Source organism: Zonotrichia leucophrys, chromosome 17, assembly GCF_028769735.1.
Source record: "Zonotrichia leucophrys gambelii isolate GWCS_2022_RI chromosome 17, RI_Zleu_2.0, whole genome shotgun sequence".
Taxonomy (NCBI): Eukaryota; Metazoa; Chordata; class Aves; order Passeriformes; family Passerellidae; genus Zonotrichia; species Zonotrichia leucophrys.
Window position 1 is genome coordinate 8070227 of NC_088186.1, and position 26503 is coordinate 8096729.

Sequence of the window (26503 nt, forward strand, 5' to 3'; positions counted from 1 at the left end):
TTAATCATTTTTATTCTATTTAAATATGCTTTAGAAGACCATAATGATGTATGCTTCCTTGATATTAGCTGTACTAATTAGATCATCTTTTCTAAATTAGAGTGCAGTTTTCTTAGCAGGTTTCCTTTTATCTGGTGTTCATTTTTCAAAAGAGCTTCATGTTGCTCCCACAGATGAGTGAATCATTTCCAGGGAATCATGTTATGCAAAAGATGTTTTTCTTTCTGGCAAATGCTTATGGGTAGATCACGGATCTCCTTGAAATTAGTAAATATTTTGAACTTTCCTTAACAGTAATGCATCCTTTTACTAGATGAGTGTAACTGTATCTGGGATGACACACAGCTTCTACAACAAACTGGTGCATTTGCCATGTTTCCCATTTCAGAACAATCTCACACCAACACAACTATGTTTAGTGACCCATGAAAGCAGAAAATTGAGTGGGTGAAACACATTTATACACATGAACATGCACATGTATTTCTTTGCACACTTTCTTGAGCAGTTAATTAGTGCTCCAGCACTGAAAGCCTTGCTCTCTCCTTCTCCACCAAAACATTACTTTCAAAAGATTGCCAAGGAAATAATGACCATGTTATTCCAGAGGTCTTCATCTAGGTTAGCTTAAACATTTAATTTGTGATATTTAGTTAAAGAAAACCTGAATGACACATCTCTGTACAGCCAGCCCAGAAATTTCTCAAAGACTATCCATGAAATCTTAGGATATCTCATTTGGGTTTAATGCTTCTGGTTTCAGAGACAAACTATGAGGACAAATCCTATCTTGGTAATTCTTGGCACATCTGTCTAGTTCAACACCTTAACCATGACTTGTAGTGCTGGACATTAGAAGGATCCCAAAATCACAGAATCACAGAATAATGAGGTTGGAAGAGACTTCTAAGATCATCCAGTCCAACCTGTGCCCTAAGACCTCAACTAGACTATAGCACCAAGTGCCATGTCCAGTCTTTTTTTAAACACATCCAGTGATGATTATTCTACCACATCCATGGGAAGAGCATTCCAGTACTTTATTATTCTTTTGGTGAAAAATTTCTTCCTAATATCCAACCTACACCTTCACTGCCGTAGCTGAGGCTGTGTCCTCTGGTTCTGTCAGTGCTGCCTGGTGGAAGAGACCGACCCCACTTGAGCACAGGCTCCCTTCAGGAATTGCAGAGAGCAATAAGGTCACCTCTGAGCCTCCTCTTTTCCAGGCTAAATATCCCCAGCTCCCTCAAACATTCCTCCCAGGGCTTGTGTTCCAAGCCCCTCACCAGCCTTGTTGCTTCCTCAGGACACACTCAAGCATCTCAACATCCTTCCTAAAGATGAGAAGAACAGGGCATTGCTTTGATCTATCCAGCTCTCTGGAAAGCAGCTACTTACGTGTCAACAAATCTCCTGCTGAGGTTTGAGATGACCACTGGAGATCCAGACTGGAAAGGGGGGTCCCGGACCACTTTGTACTGGATGGGTTTGCAGCCTGAGCACAGGGTGCTGTGGGGGACAGAGCTCAGCATGGCAGCGTCGATCTCCAGGTGCTCATCCAAGGTGTAGATCTGGATCCCATACACCTCCTCTCCCACCTGCCCCACATCCAGCTTTATGGTCAGGGGGATGTCACAGAAGACGTTCTGCGGCCCCAGCGAAATGTTCTTCCCGCTGACGGTGAGCAGCTTGATGTCATTCACTGCTCCACTGGAGTCCCAGTCTGGGGAGACGAAGGTCACCCAGACTGTGAGGGACTCTGGAGTCAGGGGGTAGCGGAATTCCAGCTGCAGGTAGCAGCCCTGGGGCTCGGGGCAGGCTGGGGGCACCGTGTGTTGGTTGACAGCAGAATTGGGACTCCACGTCCTGACGCTGGATTTACAGGGCTGCTCAACGTCAGGGTGCCCTGGAAAGGAAGAAGGGATCAAAGTGAGGGCACAGAAGAAGTAGAAGTTAGAGAACATGAGTTTTCATTGGCATCAGTTTAAAGGCAGGCTGGTGGCAGGAGAGCATATCTGTCCAGGAAACCAATTATTTACTTCACCAGGACAGGCAGGGCCAGCACGGGCAGGAGGAACAGAACACCAGTGTCTCCTGGCCAGGTGGGAGACACAAACCCAGTTTAAGTGCCCAGCTGGACTGGACACCACACAACACACTCTGTGCCAGCGCAGCTGGGCCTGCATTTCCTATTTCTAGTGTTTTACCCTGTGCCAAACAATGCTATTTTCTACCTCTTCCACTCAGTAATTTACCTGATAAACAGAGTCACTTTGCCTCCAGTTCACCTCCTACTTATTCCCTTGCCTCTCATTCAAAAATACAATATTTTTGCCTTTAACAAAGACAAGAAAAGAGCCTTTGTTTGTTCCAAGGAGCAGTTGTGCTGTTCAGGGGCAACTCCTGTGGCATTTACAGGTTGATCTAGCATGTTGTGCAAGGCCCCTTTTTTGGAGGCACATGGAGCACAGGTCTGAGCTGTCTCTTTGCTCTCATTGTAATGGAACAACAGGCACTTGTGCTTTTACTCTTCTCACCATTGGCTGTGTTCAACTACATGGGAGGTAGTACTAAAAAATAATGAAAGCCACAATGCTTGCTGGGTTCCCAAATACTATGGTAACATTACAACTTGGCGTGGAGTCATGGACTGCAAGATCCAGAGGGGTCAGACGGGTGGAACAGTTGGTAACAGAATCCAGTGAGAGCTATAAATTCCCTTTTCCTTCCCAAATAATCACACAAAAAGGGAGGCGAGCATGACAGGGAGAAGGCAAAGTACAGAAAAGAAGATAAAGAAAGGTAATGAGAGGAGAGAAATGCAGAAGGCAGAGGGGAAAAAAAGGACAGCACAGTTGTTTGCAACTGAGGAAAAAAGCAAGATAAACTACTGGGCATACATGGACAAACAGGACATCACTACTAATTTAAAGAGAAAAGGGCAACGTGTGAAGGTTATTCTGATTGTCTGTGATTCAATGAAGTGTTAGAAATGTGTCTCTTTTGTCAAGGATAAACAGCTCAGGGAATTCTCCTGTTCATACCAAATGAACCCAGATGCAGAATAGATTTCCTGGCAGCCTTCCTGTGATTCAATGTTATTGTCCTGCAGATGCCCAACTTTTCATGCCTCCCCCTCACCTCCCATATCCCAGAGCCCCTCTCTCCTCCTCTCATGGCACAGAGCAGCAGGAATGCCACCAAGACCAGCATCTGGAGGGACCACAGCAGTGATACATTTTGAAGAGAGCCAGAGGTCCATTTAACACGCTCGAGTTTCCCCCCTGGCAAGTGTGTGAGTGGATAATCACTGTGAGCAGCAATACCCCATTCAGCTCACGGTATCTCACCCTCATTGCCAGCTGGGTGTGCTTGGCTGAGCCCTCTGACGACTTTCTCAGACCCACAGCAAACTCCTGACTGCAGCCCTAAGGTCTTTTTTCAACTCCAGCATCTCAGAGGGCTTTGGAAAGATGTGTGAATTTCACCACTGCCCTCCTGCAGAAAGGAAAATGGAGCTAATGGCTCACAGCCCAGCGCGTCCCCACCTGGGATCCTGCAAATTCACCTCTGTCAGTTCAAGGCTCAGTAAGACCTAAATTCCAAACAAACCTGCACGTTTTGGTAGGTCAGTGTGTGATCCCTGGAGATGCATGAATTGGACTCAGCCTCCAGGGAGCTCAGCACACAGAGCATTACCCCAAAACAGGTGGCAGATTGTAGTCATTCATAAACTAAAAATCTCAATGAAGTTGAGATAAAGAGACTCTTTTAAATATTATCCAACACCCAGACCTGAGTAAGAAAGATTCATTTAATTATGGAAGAGGACAAAAACCTTATTTCATATAACTGTATTTCTAGAGATAGGTAAATACTCTGAAAATTACAAATATTTGTATGTAGAAAGAAAGGGTGTAGAAGTTATTCTTCCCTCTGCACTCAGATTCTGAAAATCCTTTGCCTTATGAGACAGATCAGACACGGAACAGCATCTCATGCAACATCACATCTTGCCTAACACAAAACAGGAATGTGAGGTTTGTGAGGCAGAGCCAAACCCCATGTCCTGGTTGGAGAGCAGGGATGGCAGGTTAGGAGGGTTCCTTTCCCTGAACTTCTGTCCTACAGCCTGGTGTGTCAATCCTTCATTGTGCAGTCAAGTGCAGTCCCTGGGATGAATCCCCATCACAAGGACAGAGCCTTGGAGGCCAGCTGGCATCAGGAGTCTCTCAGGATATCATCCCTGCTAAAACTGCAACTCACCTGCCATATTTCTTAGGTGGTCAAGATAAAGGAACCACCCAATGGGACTCCAATGTCCAGCTGGGACAATTACGATACAGAAGGAATTGGTCTTGAGGGAAATATTAGACCCAGGAAAAGACTGAGCTCTAGAGCAGTGCAAGGCAGCAACATTTTTATAATAATCTCACACTTCTCTCAGTCAGCAGTGAGCCAGGCAGGAGGAACTGACTGATATATGCATATATTGCACAGCAAGCAAAGGTACCCACTGGGCTTGAGCCAAAATCACCTTTCTTACATAAAACCCCCCTTTGACAGAGTTATGGAGGTGCTGTAAGGTTTGTTGACCTAGCTGGTGCTGCTGGTGAGAATCCAGGTAGGTTAGAACTTTCTGGCTCTACGGTGAAGATACAGAGTAAATCAGAGCTGCCTGATCTCATGAGCCTTCCAACAACGCCTGCGAAGGAACAAGCAGCCCCTCGTGCAGGGGCTGCAACGGGCTGAGAAAGAACCATGAGATGCTTCAGCCTCAGTGTTGGATCCCACCATGCTCAGGAATGAGAAGGGAATTAGGAAGGACACTGCCCACAGCAGGGTTTTGCAATGGGCACAGCTCCCACATAGCCCAGACCACTGCTGGTGCAGCTGCCTGGGGTAGGAGACCTCAGGAAAATGAGATCAAACCCAAGCAGAGCTGCTCCAGAGACACGTGGGGAGTGTGTGGTTTTCTGCTCAGAAGCTGGATGAGTCCTACAGAACATTTTCCATGAGTGTCATCTCAGATTTTAAAACAAGTTCATTTTGGCCATGCTTGTGCCTCCTTTGTCTTTGTTTTCCATGGACATTCAAGCAGTGGAGATTTACACCCAAGAACCCCTGCAGAAAGTGAATTTAAAGCTTGACGGCTTGAGTACTCACAGATAGACAATTAAAGAAGCCAGACAATGATCTAACTGCTATTTGTAACTCAGACCAAGTGCAAATAGGCAGAGGAGTGGGGTAGTGGAGACAGAAAATCATGGAGACTGAAAATCATGGAGCAACAAACATCACACACTGGGTATATTTTCTACCCTAAAGTGGCAACAACTCATTAATCCTGAGGACATGATTACCAAACTTCTGTTCCATAGAAGTGGCACAGGAGCAACTAAATGAGACAGATAAGGATCAGACTGCACCCTTCATAGTTAAGAACATGCAGGCACACACAGCAAGAAGAGGAAATTAAATGCAAAATGCTGCTGAGTAATAAATCTTAGAGTAGCTTAGTTTCTCTAGGAATGATGCCTCTGGCAAGACGTGTGAGATCTAGAATAAAATCAAAACTTGGTGGAGAAATTTTGATGGAACTGCATATTTCAATGGAATACACAGTCCTTTCAAAATAAAAATGCTTTGCAAAATTGGGTTTATTTGGCCAAAATTGTATCCTGGAAGAGAAAATGGCAAGAAATTTTTAACACTATGGGAACATTGTGTTTTGTGTTTTGACATTTTTGTGAGAAACCTTTTCACTTTTGCACCTTGAAACACTTTCCATTTTGATATTCAAAGTCGCTTTTGCCCTAGATTCTATACTAAAAAAGTATATTTTCAAATGTCATCATTTAACCGAAGTTCATACGAGCTAAACAAAACATTTTGGCCGGCCTCAAGCACTTTTTGTTTTTAATTTTCCTTCATGTAGAATTTCAAAAGTTTTGAGTTTTGTTCCAAATGAAAACAGGTTTCAAAGGCTTGTAATTCTTGGCTAAGTGGAAATTCCACCTTCTACCCTGAGCTGCTACTCCAAGTGATCCAAACTTTGCTAATGTTGTTTATTGGGTGATCCAATCACCCTCATCCTCAGAGTGCTGCTTCTGGGGATGGAGCTTTCCCCCACAGGCCAGGTGTGCTCTGAGCTGTGCCCAGCAGCCTTTGATGTCCTGAAAACATGGAATGGTTTGCTTTGGAAGGGACCTTAAAGCTCCACTCCTACTATGGGCAGGGACACCTTCCACTATCCCAGGGTGCTCCAAGCCCCATCCAACCTGGCCTTGGACACTTTCAGGAATGGGGAAGCCACAGCTGCTCTGGGCAATCTGTTATAAATTTAGGGGGTGAGTTGGAGTGAAACACACCTGGGACACAGGTGTGTGGGGCAGAGGACACTGACCACTGTCCCATCAAGCAGCAGGGGCACAGCTCATTGCATGTGCTGACCTTAGGACAAGGGAGAGCTCCTGTGCACCAGCCCAGATAATATTCCTTGCAGAATAACTCCCATGTGCTTTAGCTGCAGGACAAATAAACCCTTAACATAAGGAGGTATTTGTATAATGAGTTTGCAAAATCCAGGATTGTCCTTGGGGCTCAGTGACTCACCTGTGTGCTCACGGTGAAGTGTGGCTGCTCCGGAAGGAAAAGCTGGTGAGGGACAGGCTGAAATAATGCTCTGCTCTTTCCAAACTGTGATTTGGGATGACTGACCTTTGCTTGGTACAATCTTAAATATGCTCCACCACACACACCCAGGGACATAGCGGAAGGGACGTGTGGAGGAGTTAATGATGGAGATCTAATGGCACTGCACAAGCAGCCCTGCAGACCATTCTCCCTCCAACAGGCTCCAAGAGAATGACTTGCAAAACAGCCTGAACAAGAGGGCTTGACGTGGTCACCTGCATTCCTGCTGCAGGGCACTGGCCCAAAGGGCATCCTCCTTCCAGCCCACTGCTATTCACCACAAGTAAAGGCAGCACAAATCAGGCCCAAATAAAAAATGACTCCTCACTTTTGGAGCTGGAGTAGAGGGAGAAAACAGCTCCCCTGAGGAATTCGTCTGGCAGATGTGAATGGTCAGCATTTCTTGGCACTCTGCTGCTTTGTGAAATTCATGTTCGGCTCCCGGAATTCACTTAATTCATGGGCAGGGGCAGGGCTCAGGGGCTAAAACACAGGTATTGGAGCCAGTGACATTCCTTCAGGGCACAGTGCTCCTCTGCCTGTTAGCTCTGTCCACATTACATACAGGTATAACCAATCACTCCCAGATTTTCCCCCTGTCTTTGTGGCTCCCCTTTGCTCTGTCCTACCTTGTGTTTGCTCCCACCCCTGTGACTCACCTTCTGCCTCCCGTGGGCTCCAGTGCCCCGAGGGATCGCAGGGCATGGGAGAAGAGGCGCTGAAGGCGTACTGCACCAGGACTCTTCCCTCTGCACACAGATCACATGCTGATCCCACTTCTCTAGGAGGCCAGGAAAACAGGAAAACACACCAACTTAGTAACAGCTGAATGAGCTGCTTATTCAACTATATTAAAAGCAATAAGTCTTAGAATTCAGGTCCACTTAACCCCCTTTTCTCAAGGCACTGACAAAAGTGTTTTCTGATGTTGACCTTCTGTAGATTTAAGTCAAGAGCCAGTGTAGAAAACATTTTTGAGCCCTCTATCCAACACAAAATGACAGCAACCTGGGAAATCACATTCACCTATATTTTTTCCCCTGCCCTTCACTGGACCAAACCCTGACAAAAGAAAACACGTGTTGCTTAGGGGTTAGAGCAGAGAAAATTGCCTCAGGAGTTTTCAGATCTATTTCTGCTCTCACCATGGATTTATTTATTGCTTGAACTTGCAGTATCTTTAGGATTTTTCTACCAGCAAGATTGGCTGAGCAGAGATATCCATTTAAACACCAGTTCAAAAATCACAAACTGGTTTGGGTTGGAAAGGACTTAAAGCTCATCTCATTGCACCCTCTGCCATGGCAGGGACACCTCCCACTGTCCCAGGCTGCTCCCAGCCCTGTCCAGCCTGGCCTGGGACACTGCCAGGGATCCAGGGGCAGCCCCAGCTGCTCTGGGCACCCTGTGCCAGGGCCTCACAGGGAGTAAGTTCTTCCTAACATCTTATCCAAAACTACCCTCAGTCAGTTTAAATAGTTTTGCTAATACATTCACATGATCAGGGTTTAAGTTGATGTACACTGGAGTAACTCTAATATCCTCCATAAGGTTAAGGTGATTTCTATCAGCTGAGGATGCAATTCACACAGTTCAGCCCTATGTTCCTTGAGGTCACAAATCTGGAACTCTGTATGACCCAAAGTACATGGTTATTTACCCCAGTAAGCTGCTTACTATTCAGAATTAATTGTTCTGCGTTAAGGAACACTTTCTGCTGAAATGGAAAGTTAAAAATTAATTATCCTAATGATCAAATGCTCCGGAAAGGACAGAAGTTTTAGGCAAACACTTTGTGTGTAACACAGTGTACTCGCTATGCTCCTCTAGTAAGAACGGCTTGAGTCAATTATTAAATAATTTATATCAACTACTATAATCAGCTATGCAAATTGTAACCATCATAACCACCACTGCATGATTTATTTCAGCACTGATGTGAAGAGAGGACTGTGGTCCTTAGACAGAGGTTATTTGGGATCCTCAGTGGCTGAGCCACCCTGAGAGTGACAGTAGCTGGCTGAATGGTGCAGTTCAGGAAAGGACGCACCTGCTGAAAACACCTGAAAAATACAACGTGGCAATGGGGCACAATAAAGAAGAGGGAGACAAAGGTGGCCCTCTCTTCCTTCCACGGTCTGCAACACTGGTAATGAAAAAATGTGGGCGTGTTTGAGTAACTTCTCTTCGTGTCTCACTTCACCCACCTGCACCACTGGCATGATACTGCCTCCCTATTTCATTTCTCAGCTGCCTATTTAGCAGAGGTTTAGGTGTCTGACTCAGCTTGCCTGAATAATGCATGCAAAAACATAATTTTTAAAAAATCAAGAAACCTGAATAAATGGTCCTGAGAAATCAAAATGTAGAATTATTGTTGTGCAGTTGTTCTTCAGACACTTCCACAACCAGTCAGAATGGAAGTCCCTGCAATAATAATCCTTCAGTTTCTCTACAAAGAGACTCCTGCATTAGCACTTGGTCCTGGATGAGGAGAGGGCTCTGGAAGCCAAGTTTCCACAATTAGGACTGCTTTTTACTCAAATTAGCAGCTATACAATTTCATCACAGGCTGCCATGGTGGAAAAAAACTGTAGGCTTATGGACAAACATTTCCTTTTACCAGTGAGGACTTGGAGGTAAGAGAGGAATCACAAGGAGCATCATGTGGGAAAGGCTATGAGCAAACTTTCTCTTTTTACTTTTCCAGTTTGGGAGCCAAACTCAACCCTGATGTAACTCCACTGGCTGAAAGGACTTACACAGGGGATGACTCTTGGGTTAAAGTTTTTGGTCTGCAGACTCTTGCACACAAATCCTATAAAGAGCCATGAATGTCAAACCTAATTATGGAACTGCATTTACAGGCTTATGAAAACCTAAGCCAGGTCCTTATACCTTATGAAGCCATAGACAACAAGAAAAAAAATGAGCATAAATTGGTTCAAAAACCACTATTAATTAGGAATGATAGCCATATCTGTCACCTTATACACGGTGGCACATGACTGCCCAAAGTGCAGGCTAATGGAAAATCTAGATTTCACTGTTTTCTAATATACCAAGTACTGGGGAAATTCCAGCTTATGAAGTTCAGAGCACAGGAGGAATTAATTCCTACAGCATGATATTTCAGTGAAGTGGGTTCAAAATCTAAAGATTACTATTGAAAAACAGACCATTTCCTTCAGGGCCAGCACCAGTTCAGTAGGCAACTCAAAACCACTAAAAATCTGTAATTCCTTTGGGTAAAGAGTGCCTGTTTACAGACTAAATTTGAGCTGCTGCACTTGAAATTCAGGGTTGGTCCTCTCCCCTCTAGGGCACTGAAACTTTCCAGCAAGGTTTAACAGAGTGATTATCAAGCACAGCCATCTCTGGGACACCACACTGACCAAAATATTTGCTTGCTAAGAATGAGATAGAATCAGATTCATGGAAATTAATGCTGTCACCTCAATGAGCACTTGGAGAAAGATGCATTCAGAGATTTCTGCCCAAATTTGCTGCAGAGCCCCATGACAATAACTGTTCACATCTGCCCACGCATCTCAGACAGGAGGTGCATGAATGGATGTTCAGAGACAGCAGATGAACACATCCAATGGATGCAGTCAGGAAATGAAGAGACTTCTCTTTTTCTGGCTTGTTTTCACTTGTTTCTTTTGCTTTATTGTTATTTTATTATTACATGTTATTGTGTGGGCATTTTTTCATGCTTTTTTGAAAGGGAGGATGGAGAACGGGAAAGATTCCAATCCTGCGGATAGGAGCTACAAGAAGAACTGCTGGTTCTTGATATATTTGATTATTAGGGATGTCTGGGAGCCCAACCAGTTGCTGGAGCTTAGGGTCAAAACATCTTGACAAATTTACATGCAGGTAAGTCACTCTCTAGAGTGAGAGAACAAATATCAATAGAACACTCTGAAGAGGGTCCATCAGGAAGAAGATTTTACTTCTGTGCACAACTCTTGTGTCTAGTTTTTTTAAATTGTGAGAACACAGGAGAGCTACCCCCAAATTTACAGGAACTAGGAGTTAATATTGCTCTCTGCCCCTAAATCCATGTAAGTAACCATGTAATTTGAAGACCTTATGAGGAAATCATCTAATTTACCTGACAGAGTTGCATCTAAGCAGGGAACAGACACACAGTCTTTAATTCTATGCCCCATCTCCCTTCAACCTGTCAGGACCTCCCACAGATGCAGCCAGCCCAGTGCTACGGTTTTAAACAGAAGGCTAAATTTTCCCTCCCTGACTTTCATTAAGCAGAGGTCACTGCCTGTGCACAGCTCTGGAGAATAAAAGAGACATAAAAGGAACTTGAGTTACGCCGAGCACGCCCACAGCAGCATTGTAATTGGGATCAGCAGTGAGCTCTGGGAGTGAAATTCCTCCTGTTCCCCGCTTCCAGCACTCGGAACAGTCCTGGAGCAGGGAAGCTGGACCCAGTTTTTTCTCACCCAGAGTGGAGGTGTGCTGCAGGACCACACCTGATGTGCTCCTGTGGGAGCCCCCTGACGTCAGGTCTTCATTAACAACTGTTTTGCGCTGGAGATCTCCTTCTATTGGGCCACAACACTTGCTAATGTAGCCAGAGCCATTCATCCTTTGAAGGCCCTTTTACACTGTCAAAACAGCAAGGAAGGGGCCTCTGTGCATTAGAAACCAGGCCCAAGGCACTCAGCAGCTGAGTATCAGTCTTCTGTTTTTTACATGAATAGTCCCATTGAAGTGAATGAGTTTATTCATTCAAGTGAGGCAAGTAAAATTTGGGCCAATGGTGTGCACTTTGTGTAAAAATATCTGCAAAGATTTACAGTATTCCCACACACAGATAAGATTATACTTGGCCAATTTTACCTCCTACTTGTCTTGCACAGTGACCCAATTTCACAAATTGATACAGGCATGAGTCTCTGACCGAGCAGTGCTGGACGCGGCGGTTCTGGAAGTTCAGCACGTGGGCTTTTCCAGGATTAGTCACTAGAATAACACTATCATCCTTGTTTTGATTAGCAGATCAAAAATTTGGGCATGTTTTAGACAGGATCATTTATATGTTTCAGTGACATTTTTAAATGGTCACGGCAACATTGCTGTATCTGTTAGCAGTGGGAATCTCATTTTAACAAGGAATTGGACTCAAAGTATTTGAGGCTGTCTCTTTAAATCTCTTCAGTAATACTGAGCACACAGATTTGAAAACCCAAAGGACTTTTTTTTCCTGGAAAATCACTCTTTATTTAACATATGATAACTCTGTTATGAAATTTTAGATTTAACAGGCTATCCACTGTGTGTTATTTAAGAAGCAAGTAACTAGAGGTTATTAAGAACATATTGATTGAGTTATAAGAAATATGTAATAAAGTCCTATTTGGTTACATAACAATTAACTCCGCATCAATGTGTTTTTTAGAGGCAGATGGCATTTATTTAACGCACAATAAGCATCTTCTGAAATCTAAATTAAATTGGAGAAACTTAATTTACCTAAAAATGATTATGGGCTGAAAAATTCTGAATTAATTTTCAGAACTATATGAGTCCTTTTTGCAGGTAGGGAATAAAAGGATTTGGTTACAAAGCCATAATTAAAGAAAACACTGTTCAGAGCACAAGACCTCTCTTTATCAATTCCTAACAGGATTTGATTTCCCTCCCCATATTAATCTGCAATAAGGGTGGAAAAATCTCATCTGAGCAGAAAATAACAGCTCTCTGCCTAGTGGGATAAAGCACAAGCTGGCCGCTGAAATGGCCACGGTGTCCTAGCAGTGCTGGAAGGAGTTTCATCCCTGATGGAGGCAGTGGTTTCAAGGTGCTCTCCCAGCACAAAGCAGCAGTGCTGAGGCAGCTTTTTGGGTGCTAATACGCTTGTAAATTTGGCCTCCTGTGCTCTGAACTGCTGCGGTCCTGAAGGACACTCCAAGTTTGCTCTCTATAAAACAACAAAGCAAGAGGTGGAGAAGAAGTGCAAACGGGGATGTGAGTTAATGGTAATGCGAGAAGGTCACTGATTTGGGAAGTTCTCTGCCAGGACTCCCATAGCTCCTGCAGCTCATCCAAGAGCTGCACAAGAGCATTTAGATGAACTACCCAGTTACTCAGGTCATACTGGGGCAGAATTGCTCTGAACGTGGTGTGCAGTGAGGTGCAACTCCTGCCCAGAGCCCTCCATTTTCCATTATTGATATCACATAGCTACATGCCTGCCAGACAGGAATACACACCGCTACACTGACCTACAGGACAATATTCACATCATATCCAGGGGTCTGGGACTTTGACTCTGCCTTGCTCAATTCCCATCTCACATCTGCAGCTCAGGGGAGGAAGGCAGCATTTGTCCCTGTCCCCAGTCCAGCCACCTCCTTGCCCACAAGCTCTGTGTTGTAAAAGCAACATCCACCCTGTCCTTGCAAAGGGAGGAGGGGGAATGTGCAGGCACAGCTGAAGCCCACAGGTATTCGTGAGCAGCAACAACAGCAGGAACCACAGGGCCAGAATCTTTGATTGAAAATTCCTCCCATAACATATGGAGAAAGATTTGCCCTTTACATGGCAAATCAATGGCCTTCAACTGAGTGCCACAGGCTGAGAAAGGAAGAGCAGACAACAGATCAATAACCTCCTCAGTATGAACCAATTTAGGAAGGAGCCTTAAGCCAGGCTGAGCACAGCACACGACCAAGCTGCACTCCTGTTTCTCCCCATTTTTCCAGCACGAAAGTACAGAGCAGAGCATGATCACCTTTCAAAGAAGTGGCCATCGATGGGTGGAAACCACTCGAGGGTGACCGAGGTGGAGGCGCGAGCCACAATCTGGGGGGCAATTGCCACGGGGGCCGGTTTCTTGGTGGGCTGCCAGCTCTGGTAGACCAGGTCCAGGTAGCAGTGCATCCTGGCCACCTGGTTGGGCGTGAAGGAGTCGGTGCAGTCATCGTCTGCAATTCAAACAGAAGCCTCGTCAGCCACGTGGGAGCAAGGGGAAGAATTACAACCTGGTGAATGGCAGCTCCTTGGAAGGGCCGGGCTGGGATCCCACAGCACTCCAGAGTTAATGGTCTGTGAAGGAATTAGCGCAGCCATCACTTGTGGAGGCAGGTGAAAGGAAACAATGGTTAAAAAGGAAGGAAATAAATCAATAAACGTTCCCTCCCCCTGACCTGGGATACACCTGAAGCACCCAGAGATCATCTCTAAATGAGGCAGAGACACGGAGGGGGAGAAACAGAAAGCTTCAGTGCAGCACCTTCTGGGCCACCAGTGGAGCTCTGGGTTTAAAATAATTTCACATTTAAAATAATGTCTCTGGAAGGGTAAAGAATTTCACATTTAATATAATATCTCTGGAAGGGTAAAGGATGGTAGTGTAAGGAAAAAGGACTGACTGGGAGTCATGCAAACTACGGGCAACAGACTGTCAGATCTCTCAGATTAAAACACAACAGAATTTAAAAATGCATAACTTTTTAAGTTCTTAAATTTTCTAATGAGCAAATAAAAATGTTCCGAAATATCAATTTGAAATATAATTTCAAACATTGATAAAAATATACAGTTTTGGTGCAGAAAATAACTTTCATTCTATAAAATTCTCCCCCATTACCACTATGATTCTAACCCCTTTCTGAACTTTTCACAAACATTTCTTGATATTTCTCATTTCTTTTCTCATTCAAAATAGAGGAATAATATGCTGGATGACTTCCCATAAATACCCATTTCTCATTTCATCTTGTTTTCCTCAAACATGATTTGGCAACAAGATCACATCCAGTGCCCTCTGAACACCATACAGCTTTACAACTACAATGCCCCAGAGAAGCAGAAAATTGCTGTTTCTCTATTGTGCAGATCCCAGAGGGGATAAATATATTGTGCAAAGTCACCCAGCAAAGCCATGCTGAGGAACTCGACGCTAAGCACTTCAACCATTTTTCTGGTGCTCTTCCCATCAGATGAAAAGCTCTTGAAAACACAGAGTGTTTCTTCACATGTGCCTGCAGAGTTCCCAGCCCAGCAGAGCTCGGTCCCAGCTGGGATCCAAACAACAATGACAGTTCTGCACAGGTCAAGTGCTGCACTTCTCTGGGAAGATGCAGGTCACCCCAGGCTGCTCGTGAAAGTTCAATATTGTGACAGCGTTAGGAGGTGCTCTGATGTTTGCAAGTCTGTGCCCTCTGGTACTCCAGAGGAACAAGAAAATATGAATTTCTTCTAAAGACAAATGGGTATTTGCTGGCTAATTTAAAACCTGGCCACATCTTCCCAGAGATGCAGGCAAAAGGAGATGGCTCTGGTGAGGATCCTGCTCAGACTCCAGCCCTCCCACAGCAGGGACACACCAGCTCACGTGTTGTCCTGTCTCTCCCAATCCCACTGAGCAGTGATACTCCTCTGATCAAACATTCACAGCAGAAATACACACAGCACCCCCTTGACAATATCTACAAATCCCTGTGGGTATGCAAAAAGCTGCTTTAATGTGACATCTCTGGATTTCCTCAATAATTATCGATGGTCTACCCCTGAGCACGCTGTAAAAGCCATAAATATTCTTCACGGAAGCACAGAAGGAGACAAAGGCCCTTAATAGCCATCATAAAAGAACAATAAAATATATATAGGAGAAAGCAGTGGGACAATGGCACAGGAGAAAGATGACCTGCATTCTCAATCTGTTTAAACACCAGCACAGCCTGTGTCCAGGGGGAGGGGAAGGGAGGAGAGGTGAGGGAGAAAGGTGTTCCACTCAAGAAAAGTTCAAGATCCTCAGATAAAGCAATCATTAGAGAAATTCTATACTTTGCTGGAGTGATTACTCCAACAGAATTCAGAGGAAGAATTTGTAATGATTTCATGAAAAGTCATCTAAAAGACTAACTTATCTTTTATTTGGGAACACCACAGCTATTTGGACTTGTAAAAATAATTTACAAGTCCTATTTCTCACACTACCTAATCTTTTGGCCATTGTAACTTGTTATTCCAGGAAAAATAAAAATTATCAGTTAAACTCTGCTTTGCTCAGGGCTGGGGGTAGCTGGACAGATGGATGGGACAGGAACGGACAGACAAATACAATAGGATCAAGCTGTACATGAGCAGCAAAACAGAAATGAAAGAAAGGCAATTCCTAGAACTGCATGACCTCAACCTACATGTTTCAAAGGTATTTTGACAGCAACTTGATATCCTGCTATATTTTACTCCACTGGCAACAACAGAAAAGCAAACAGATTCATGCTTGAGCTCTAGAGATATCTATCATGTCGCTTCACTTAATTTTTCAAGGAAAAAGAAGAGGTTTCAGCTCAGAACACCAGCACACATGTAGCTCCCAGGAGCAGATGGGTATCTCTGTGGTCTGCCTCTGCCTCAGCTCCCGAGTCAGCTGGCAAGGCAAGTTCTCTTTGGAAGATAAGAGCTCAGAGTTTTGAAACAGGCACGTTCCACCCCTCACCACATGCACACGAGCAGACTTGGTGGGAGGATTTTGTCATCTGGAGTGGCCCTGTCTTATCTGAGGGATGTTACCATGGGGCTGGGCTTGGTGCTCAGGCTCCCTGCCCGACCACAGGCACCACAGCACTGAGCACACTGAGGAGCTCACTTGGTGCGTTTGTCCCTGAAAGCACCCTCTAAACAAATAGAAAAATAGAGAGAAAACTCAGCATTGCTTTTAGCTAGTGCCACAAAGGGCATAAAAGCATTTTGGTTATAAATCATTTCAATCCATGCCCCAGATGACATTAAACACTTTGCTTCTCCACAGTTTTATTACAGAATAAGCACTCCTGTGACCTTTTGAGTGGGAAATCTGTGTTTTTGCCTGGAGTATAAAGGTGCCCTTCAGTGTCTGTTAGTATATTGGTTGCCTTTAAAATGTTGTTGATTCTGTCAGCTCACTGTCATAGCTTGTCACCACAGAGAGACCCTGCGGCTCAAAATAAGGAGAAATACAAGTCAAGGTATCCCTTGCTCCTTCTGAGAAATAACAGAGGAGCTTTCAGCTCCCCTTGAGCTTCCAGAGGTGCATCAAGGACCCCACTCCAGCCTCATCCAGGGCAGGCTCACAGGAAAATATGCTCTCTTTGGGATATGCTCTGCTGGGACAATGCACATCTGGGCAGCAGAGCTGTGCCTGGAGAGTTGGACCCACACCAGATTTTGCTTTGAGGGGTGGTTTTACCACACTGATATGGAGCCTCTGTTGTTGCACTCCCAGTACAAACCAGCACAGCTCACTGGTAATCCTTGGCCAGGCAGAATCCCACTATTCACATTTTGGGATGTGATTCCAAATCAAACCTAAATGTGGCATTTCAACAGACACCTGGCGGCACGGGCAGTGCCTCATTAGTTGTCCACTTGTCATAGGGTTATCTGACAGCCTTGATGGTATCAATACTCATATGACATTCTATATCTCCTTGGGAGAGTATAAACAATCTCTGGATTTGAGTTTTTCAAAGACCTCATAGATCAGGCATCCAGATCTCGGAGAAATAGGGTGTCAGGTTTGCTTAGAGCCTTCAGAAGCTGTTTTCTTAATGCTTATCTCATTTCTTCCATCCCCCAAACCTTCTGCCTGGTCTTCGCATGAAGCCCTGTGAATTTGGGGAAAACTGGGATAAAAGAAAAGGAGAAGTAGAAGGGATTTCTCATCTATTGGGTCTGATCCCTCATCAAGCCAGGATCTAGACCTTTATCTGCATAAAGAAATGGACTGAGAAATCAGGGGTTGTGGTATCCACATTCTCTGAACAGAGAGAGACATAATTCTCTCTCCTAGGGAAGGAAGGCAGTGAGAAAACAATTCTTACCTCTATTTGCTGCTGCTGTTGTGTGGTACATGTGGAATGTGTTATGGAGATTGTTTACCAAAGGTAAGGGTTGTTTGGATTGATTGGCCAATTGGGTCAAAGCTGTGCATGGCTGTCTCAGACAGTCACAGAGTTTTCTTGAGTATCTCTTTAGTATAGTTATAGTAAAGTATTAGTATAATATAGTATAGCTTAATAAAGCAATTGTTCAGCTTTCTGAATGATGGAGTCAGAGCACATTATTCCCTGGCTGGAGGATCACCTGTCTCTATGATAAGGGGTAATACCACAGTTCTTTGTTACTGCTCACCCACAGACACCCCCACCAGCAGCCCAAGCCAATCCCAGTACCTGCATAGCTCATGAAGTTACTGAAAGGCGTGTTCAGGAAACTGTGGAAGCCACAGGTGTCATTGCCAGGCCCAGGGTCCCCGCAGAGCTTGTGCTTGGGAGCAGGGTTGGTGTCACTGCACAGGTCCCCGGTCTCGAAGGAGGGCTCTGTCTCCATGCACGGGTCGCTGCAGGACAGGATCTCAGAGATGCCCCTGAAAACATGGTAGAGCCCCAGGCTGTGCCCAATTTCATGGATCATGGTGTGTGTGTGGCCAGGGATTCCGTAGAAGGAGGGATTCAGCACGATGCCACCTGCAAGGGCAAAGACAACAGCTTCTGGGTTGGCTTTGTGTTCCTCAGGACAGCAGGAGAAAGGGGAAAGAGCCCCTTCCTAAGGGGAGCTCCTCTGACTGTCCAAGTTTGTTGGATCCTCTGTAGCAGAACCAGACACATTTCCTGCCCAGCAAAGTTTCATCTCACCCTTAATCTGGGGCTCCAAGGAGGAGGAACTGTGGGACAAAGCTCAACATCCCAAAACCAAAAACACTGCCACAATCATTCTTTCAACTGAATAAACTCAATGTAGGGTTTTTGTTAACTTAGAGGAAAATCCTGCATGAAATTACTTCTTACCATGCTGTTTTAGATAATTTCATGTGCTTGAAGAGTGTGACTCTGCCCAGAAAGGTGTAAGCAATGTATTTGACACCAAGAGTCAAACAAAACACACCTGGAACACTCTGTGTATAATATTCCCCAGGGTAAAGATGTGAGAAAAGCCTATTAACTTCTGAAACACCCTGAGAATTGCAGAAGACTCCACCAATACTTGCAAATTAAGAGCTGGGCAAAGTAAATTGTGCACACCCAAGGCTGGAGCAGTTATTTCAGGGTGTCCTGGAGGCAGCTTTAAAGTAACTGTCAGAAACACACTGTTCATGTACTCAGACAAGCCTGGCTTGATCTGAACTGCACAGTCCACTAATGAATATGCATTAAGTCTAAAGTGTCAAAAAAATATGAAATCCAGGAATGTGATAACCCTGAAAGAACTATGTGTTTATTAAATGTTTTTGCAAAGAAAACTAATGGTGTTTTCTGTTGTATGAATTAAGGGATGTGCAAACAAGCAAGTGGCAAATTAGTGAGGATTTGCAGTGCATTGGTAATCATACCAACTATATTTTTATCTCAGGTAGATATACCTTTGTATTTAAAATATGCTTGATATTTTCATTATTCAGCTTGTTGATATCAACTTTTCCAAGCTCTTTATTTAAAACCCTTTCTGTGTCCTGCCTATCATGAGAACAGGAGACTGCTTTGTAAAAGTTATAGTGGGAATATAAATCTTGGACGTGGTACTCTAATAATTTAGTGACAATGAGGAGAGAAAAGGTTTTGGCAGCAGGAGCTTTATCAGAGCCTGTAGCACAGGGAAGATGAGATCACCAGGATCTGATGCACCATAGACCCTTCATCCTCATCTGCCTGGAGACTTGGTTGTAAAAACCATGAAATTAGAGGAAAATGAGACCATGAAGTTCTTAAGAAGTCCTCTAAATTCCACTCTCAAAGCAATTATGTCTATACCATCCCTCACACACTCTGGCCTGTTGCCTCTTCTCAACCCCTGATGACACGACTGCCCCAGCAATCAATGTCAGCACTCAGCATCCCTACAGCTGCAAGGATTTAACTCACATCTAATCTGAATTGATTTTTTGGCAATTTAAGTTCATGACTTCAAGTCCTTCCTCACACAGATATGAAGAGCAGAAGATTCTCCTCCCCTTTCATCAGCTTTTATGAGATTGTCATCATCCCCACTTCAGGCTCTTTTCCTTCAGCCTGAATCACTGTAATCCCTTCAGCCTTTCCTTGGAGCTCAACCCTTTTCCTAGACCTCCCTGACTGTGGTTCTGCTTTGATTTTTCCCCATTACCTCAGGTTTTCCTCTAAGAACAATGTCCAAAACACAGCATGCGCTACTTCAGTTGAAGCTGTGTCAGTTTGGATGTCCTGAAGGGACACATGCACAAAATATCAGGAGAAAAAAGATCTTCCCTCTGAGCAGGAGCACATGTGAAAATGTGCACAGAGTGGAGAGGAATCCCATGGGCAGGTACAAATACATAAAAACTATTCTACAAAATAGAACAGAAAATTTAAATATGTACACAAAGAGTAAATAATGAGTATTTATAAGAGTAAATAAAATATGCCTCAGTGCAGCATCTTGTCTCCTGTGCCACACATAGCATCTGCACCTCCTTTTCACAGCACTGAACTGTTCCTCACACCAGTTCTCCACATTCCCAATTAATTATATACAGACCTACCAGCATGCAGCTCAACAATAAACCCATGATTCCTTTCTCTCCTTCTCTACATAATACAAGCTCTGATTCCTCTGGTGCTTGGTTTCTACCCAGGTGGAGCCATTTATACACAGAGAGTACTCTGATACATTTTTGGGGTTCTCTATCCCAAAAATAATTCCAGATTATTTTTTTCCCAGTAAGAGAGATATTGGTGAAATTCCTCAGCAGGATATGCCTCCAGTAAAGGCTGGTTAAATTGTTCTGGCATTGGAAAACCCTGAGGCAGCTGGAGAGGGAGATTTTATTTTTGCCTTTGTTGAAAATTTATATTTTTTATAGCTGTCAAGAATCTAAATCAATTGCAGTTTTACAGAAAAGATAAACTCCCTCACCCAGACAATCTCTATCCCAGCCTTTAGATCTGCACCACAGGACATATTTCATATTTTTTATTAAGTACATATTGGATTTATAGAAGAGAGTAAAAAAGATTAAAGATGAATTCTTACAAACCAAGCACAGGTCTGGGAGGGCTATTTTGACAGGAAATTATGAGCATTATTTATTTATTTTTTTACTTTTTTTTTTTCCCTAGCAAGTCAAATGTAATCTGCTGTCCAATGTCTATTTTTTTCCTTGCGAGATCTTTTTTTGGTCAATGAACTCTGTCAATGCTCTGTAGGAGCTGAATTTAAATTGTTTTTCTCAGGCATGATGCTGACAATTAGCTTAACGAAGTGACAGAAGAACTCATCAGGGCTTTGGGCGAGCCCCAGCCCTGCTGCAGAAGGTTCCTCTTGGCACTCTGGAGCTCTCCCCTTGTTCTCTGCTCCCTCCCATGGCAACACCAAGGGAAGCTGTGAAAATCCTCATTTAGGGAAGGAGCAGCTCTGTTGCAGCCATATCCCACTTGCACAGTGACACTGGGGCTAATGTTTCACAGGCTCTCTGAACCTTCTGGGCTGGGAAGGGACACACAGGCATCACCCAGCCCAACTCTTCAGCAAATGGCTCACACAGGGATCAAACCCACCACCAGCAATCCACGCTGGTTGTCATCCCAAAGTGATAAAATCCCATCACTGTCGGTGCTGGGGTTAAAATCTTTGTTTTTGACAGATGGTGTCTTGGGGAATGGCCGCTGGGCATTTACAGAACCTCCTGGTTTGGGTGCTGCTGCAGAGATGAGGCTGCAGGCAAACCAGAGTGGTTTCAGTTCCAGCTGAGCTCAGCAGGAGTGTCAGTGTGTAAGTGCTGCTCCTCAGGAAGGGAAGTTTGCTCACACTCCTTCCAGAGCAGCTGCAGAGCTGGATGTTGTAATAAAACATCTCATAAAATGAAGGAGGGCAGCCAGTGCCAACTGCTTGGCCTGAGCACGGAGCCTCTCTCTGCTGCAGAGACAGGTGACCATAAAGGCATGGTAACATCTCATCTTTGGGGTATTTTTGACCTTGGAAAAGCCCCCCTGACTGATGGCTATTCCATACAGCTCAGCTTGTTTTAGGGTAATAAACTCTGCTTGTTCTCCTCATGTAGGTTTATGGTCACCATATCTTTTTATGTAGCTCAACATGGAGTTGGGTAATATAAAAACTGGCTGAAACATTCCATCACAAAGATTTAACTTGGCTGAAACTGGACTTCACTCCCAGCCTAGCTGGTGAAATATCTGGAAAACCTATGTGACCTCCTGCTCAGAGGAGATGACCAGACCAGGTTTGCAGCTCGAGGGAGGTTTGTGAAGTTAGGAAAAGCTCAGTCAGGGAACCTTTTGAGGCTCCTCTGACGTTTTGCAGGGAGCACAGGTCCAGTGGCACTGCAGGTGGCAGTGAGTCATTTGGGAGCTGCAGAGCTTTGTCTGGATCCCCAGGTTCCAGCAGCAGCCTGGTTATGAAACACACCAGGCAGGCTGCAGGGTAGTGAACTCCTTCCAGTTCCACTCAAGTGAACATTAGAAATACAATCCCTCAGCTGTTTGCTCTTTTGCACATTGCTAGAGAAAAACAGCAGCAGATTTTAGCTACAGTCTGTGAGCTAATTGAATACTTGCTAATGAACTAAGGATCAGAATGTAACAGGCTAAGGTTAAAGATTCACCTCTGTCTCATCCCCACACCTATCCCCCAATCTTCTGCAAACTGCTCCCATGGAGTGAATGCCCTGTGAAGTAGCTTCACTGAAAAGGTGAAATACTTTCAGCTTGACATCATCTACAAATACCATAATATGCTTTGGGTTTATAACCTAATATTTTCCTGGTTGTGAGCCAGTATCTGGGAATCGTGAAATACTTTTTTTCCCCTGACTATATATTAGAGGAATGATAAGAAATCAGAACAGAGCTTAACGCATATTTGTCTTTCCTTCTTAGTGCCTCAAAAGAATGCTTTGCAAAGGAGAAACATCTTTATCACTCACCTAGATGCATCAAGGCTTCTTTGTCCCAGGGCCAAGTTGCCACTCCAGCCAGCTCTTCCTCAGAGGAATTGGCAAAAAAGATGTTGAGGTGTGTGGATCCATCCAGTTTGAGAATGTTCTTAAGTTCATTGACATCCAAGTATGCCCTGTAGAAAAAGAAAAGTATTTTTTTTCCTAAAGGTGACATGAAAGCAACAGAACACTGAAGAAGTGCTGCAATCTAGGCAAAGGTCTTATAATACCCTGCATATCAATCACCTGAAATGTTTTAATAACCCACTCCCAAACTTTGATTACTTTGCATTCATGTAGTGAATCTCATCTAAAACTTCAGGCCATTGATTAACTAAGGCCACAAAATCCAAGGTAAATACATAAAGCTGTCCACATTCTCAAGATAAGTATAGGAATCTATTTATTATGAATGTAATTAACCAAGCATTATGGTCAGTAAATCTTTTTACACCAGCAGTTAGCTTGCACATTTCCTCTAAGCTGTTTGTTGTTGTTACCTCTAATTTTCCTTCACAATAACAGGTTGGCACCACAACTGACACCAGCTCACAGAGCCACTCCTTTAGCACCAGTGGCAGTCACTGGTGCTGAAATCCATGAGGCCTAACCCTCGTTAGGTTAGGACATCTCGTAGCTGGTTGGGAATTGCTGTTCCCAACAGGCAAAGCTGTGCCAAGAGATTTCCTTGCATGAGCTCTCCCCAGGAGTGGTACCATACCATGATATAAATTCCTAAGGCTCCTCAGGTCCTCCCAGGGTGAGCAGCACTTCTCCTTAGCTTTTGGGATGCCTGGAAATCACAGAGCAATCTGTTTGCAGGCAAGCTAAGCCAACCCCTTAAGCTTGATGGCTGTTGGAGGTACTTTTGCATCTCAAAAGGAGTAGATTTTCTAATACTGGAGCTACTTGCCAGTGCACATGCCATGGTGCCACACTGCTTGCACTGCTCCAACTCACAGTAAAGCTGGAGAAAACAAAGTGTAAGATTAAACCCATTGGTTCTCTGTTTCCAGCTCACACTGGCTTTCAATATGAAGTGTTGTGATAAGAGAAAAGCCAGAAGGGGATCATGTTGTGGTGTCTACTTGACAAGTGGAGACCCTAGAGAGAGGGATCACACTGAGCCAAGCACGGTTCAAAGGGTGTAAGGAACAGACACCACCATGGCCATGAGCAGGCTGATTCCTGTTCCTGGAGTCCCCCTTTGTGAGTGTGCATGGATGTGTGCAAGGCTCACACAGCTCTCCCAAGCCACACACCCCCACAAGCTCTGAGAAGGGTTCCCTGCATACTTTGCAAGGCTTTTGCTCCCAGAAGGGTGAAGAAAAAAAGGGGGGAGCTGGCTCAGCACCAAGATCTTTTTGTCCTTCCCCGGAGGACTCCCAAATGGAAAACACATTCATATTTCCACAATAGCTTCCCCTGCCACTTGCTGAAGTCACTGCCTCCAAAATAGATCATGGCTGGGTGTCCCCAGGCCCTGGCTGAGTCATGGAGGAAGATGTGCTCTTTGGGGACACCAGTGGAAGGGGATGTTTCCGTTCCATACAGTGTTTATCTTCCAATCAAATGGGGATGACGTCCTGAAGGACAGGTCAGCACTGTGACCCTTTACACATTTCTCATCTCTCCAGAGTTCTCAACACATCCATGGAAAGTACACAGGCCTTCCCCTTAGCTCCTCAACTTGTCCTGCCTGGATCTGCACAGTGCTCTGAGGCTCTGCTCAGTCTAGTCCCAGGATCTTCTTTGTGCCCTAGAAAACATCTTTTCCAGCCATGGGTTCCTACACAGACACATCCATGAGCAATAGCTTGAAATTACATGTGAGAACTGATGTGCACTTCCAAATATTCTCATTGTGAGAGCACTGGGGGAATGTGTGACGGGGGGTGTGACCATGGGGAGGGGACAGTGTGTGCCTGCACCCATGGCAGCATCACTGACAGTGAGCAAAAGTGTAAGAGACAATGTGGGAGTGATGTGATGCTTCATTCAAAAGAGAGGGGCAGAAACAGAAGGCCCTAGTCTGATTAGAACAATGTTTATGTGTTTGTATCCCAATGGGAAGGAAGGTCCTACTGCCTGGACTGACAGTGCTGTTGGCTCTGGATGCAGATGCTTTATGCACATGCAAATCCCTGCAGGAGTAACCATAATCCAACTCCCCTCCTGAGATTACCATTTTTATCCTTCCTCTTTCCCCATGGCTTCGAATAATCTAAACTAATATTTCTTTATTCTCAGCTGTCTCTTTGCTTATCGTTTACACAATCCAATTCCCATTTATCTCCTCAGTGCATAGCCACAGTTGCTCTTTCTCTTCCATACAGCCCATGTGCTCCAACATCCAGGGCTACATGGATTATTGCTGCAAAAAACATCCAGAACAGACAGCATTTAACTAATTGGCCAGTGATGGCAATGCTTCACTGAGACTGGACTCATGCCTCATGTAAATCCATCCTACTAAGTCCTTTGGACTTGAGTTTCTGATATTTCTCTGACCACTTTTCTCTGCTAGCCAGGGGAAGGCTATGAGTGAGCAGAATGCATTCAGTGGTGGAAGAACAGAATGCCAAGAGGATTTTTAACAAAGGATCTGCCCGGGTGTAGGTGTCAGTAGATCATGCTTGGAAGGCAATAAATGCAAACTCCTTCATGGAAACAGCCAGCAACCCCCAGCACGTAAACATGCCCGAGCCCTGGGAATTGTGTGTGTCCCTGTGTGAGTGTGCAGGAGCAGAGATGTGAGCGTGGCAGTGAGGGCTTGGACCCTGCACACACGTGAGGCAGACAGGAGAATGTGGGGAACCAGTGTGTGTGTGTGTGTGTGTAAGAGATAAAAAACACGGGCTGGAATTCCTTCCTCTCCTTCCTCCCCATGTTTCTAATAACCTCCCATCCCTATCCATCATCGCCACATTCCTACACTCAAGGAGGCATAAATTAACTACTTTTGCAGTTCATGTCCAACTCCGCAGCCGCAGGCAGCAGACCCAACAGTTACCAGGTCAAAACAGCTTTCAGTTATTGCTCTGGACTAGGCTGACTCCCCCCTGCTCCCTTATCAGCCCAGACTATCTGACCCAGCGCAATCTGTGAGCACTGCTTACACTTCTCAAGGTTATGTGGGTCCCCTGACAGAGGACATTATGTCTGTCACATGGGCTCGTGCCAGAGAGAGCCAAAGAGCCCAGCCTTTCCAGCACTGCCAAACTCGCATTTCAAAGACATGAGTGCAGTCTTGGAAAGGGATCAAAGCCTTCCCAACTGTCATTAGAATATTTCCTTTATGCATCTCTCTGTCAGTGCCAGCAACATATTTAATAAAATTCATTGGCTCGAGATGGTACCTCCAATATAAACCTGAATGGGGGAACTGTCAGGGCAAGTCTATGTGGAAAACAAAACAAAACCCAAAGCACAACAAAACACGTGTAATTCCTGTAATGGAAAAAACATACGATGCTGTGAGCATGCCTTGCTGGAGAAAGCCTAATGAGCCTATTAGTGCATCATAAAAGGTCTCCTTTGCTGGAATCTGTTTTAGACATAGAAATTCTATGGGCTGTTTAAGGCCATTTGGGACACCAAATCATATCAGGCAATGCTCACATTCCCACCCTGATCTTTTCATCGACTTATTTGTTCAATGCACAGTTTTTGTTTTCCTTTTCCCTCTGCTGCAGTGCAAAGAGCCCTCTGAAACTCTTCTGTGCAGCAGCTCACCGTTATCCAGCGAACCCCAGCCCTCAGTCAGGGATATGGATCCCATGCAGTGCTCCAGTTTCAGCCTAATGGAGGTTTTAGCTCACCCAGCAGTGTCTCTCCCATCACCCAGCCCACTCCATCAGTCACCCAGCCATTATCCCC

General features: G+C 44.7%; 1 protein-coding gene across 1 annotated transcript in view; it reads right to left on the bottom strand.

Annotated features, from left to right (window-relative positions):
* Nucleotides 1-26503, bottom strand: part of PAPPA (pappalysin 1) — a 180656-nt gene that overhangs the window by 106552 nt on the left and 47601 nt on the right. The window contains exons 3-7 of the mRNA XM_064727455.1: nucleotides 22613-22758; nucleotides 17889-18182; nucleotides 13460-13652; nucleotides 7356-7477; nucleotides 1399-1906 (exon numbers count right to left, since the gene is read on the bottom strand). Coding sequence (XP_064583525.1) covers nucleotides 1399-1906; nucleotides 7356-7477; nucleotides 13460-13652; nucleotides 17889-18182; nucleotides 22613-22758 — 1263 coding nt within the window. The remainder of the gene's footprint in view (nucleotides 1-1398; nucleotides 1907-7355; nucleotides 7478-13459; nucleotides 13653-17888; nucleotides 18183-22612; nucleotides 22759-26503) is intronic.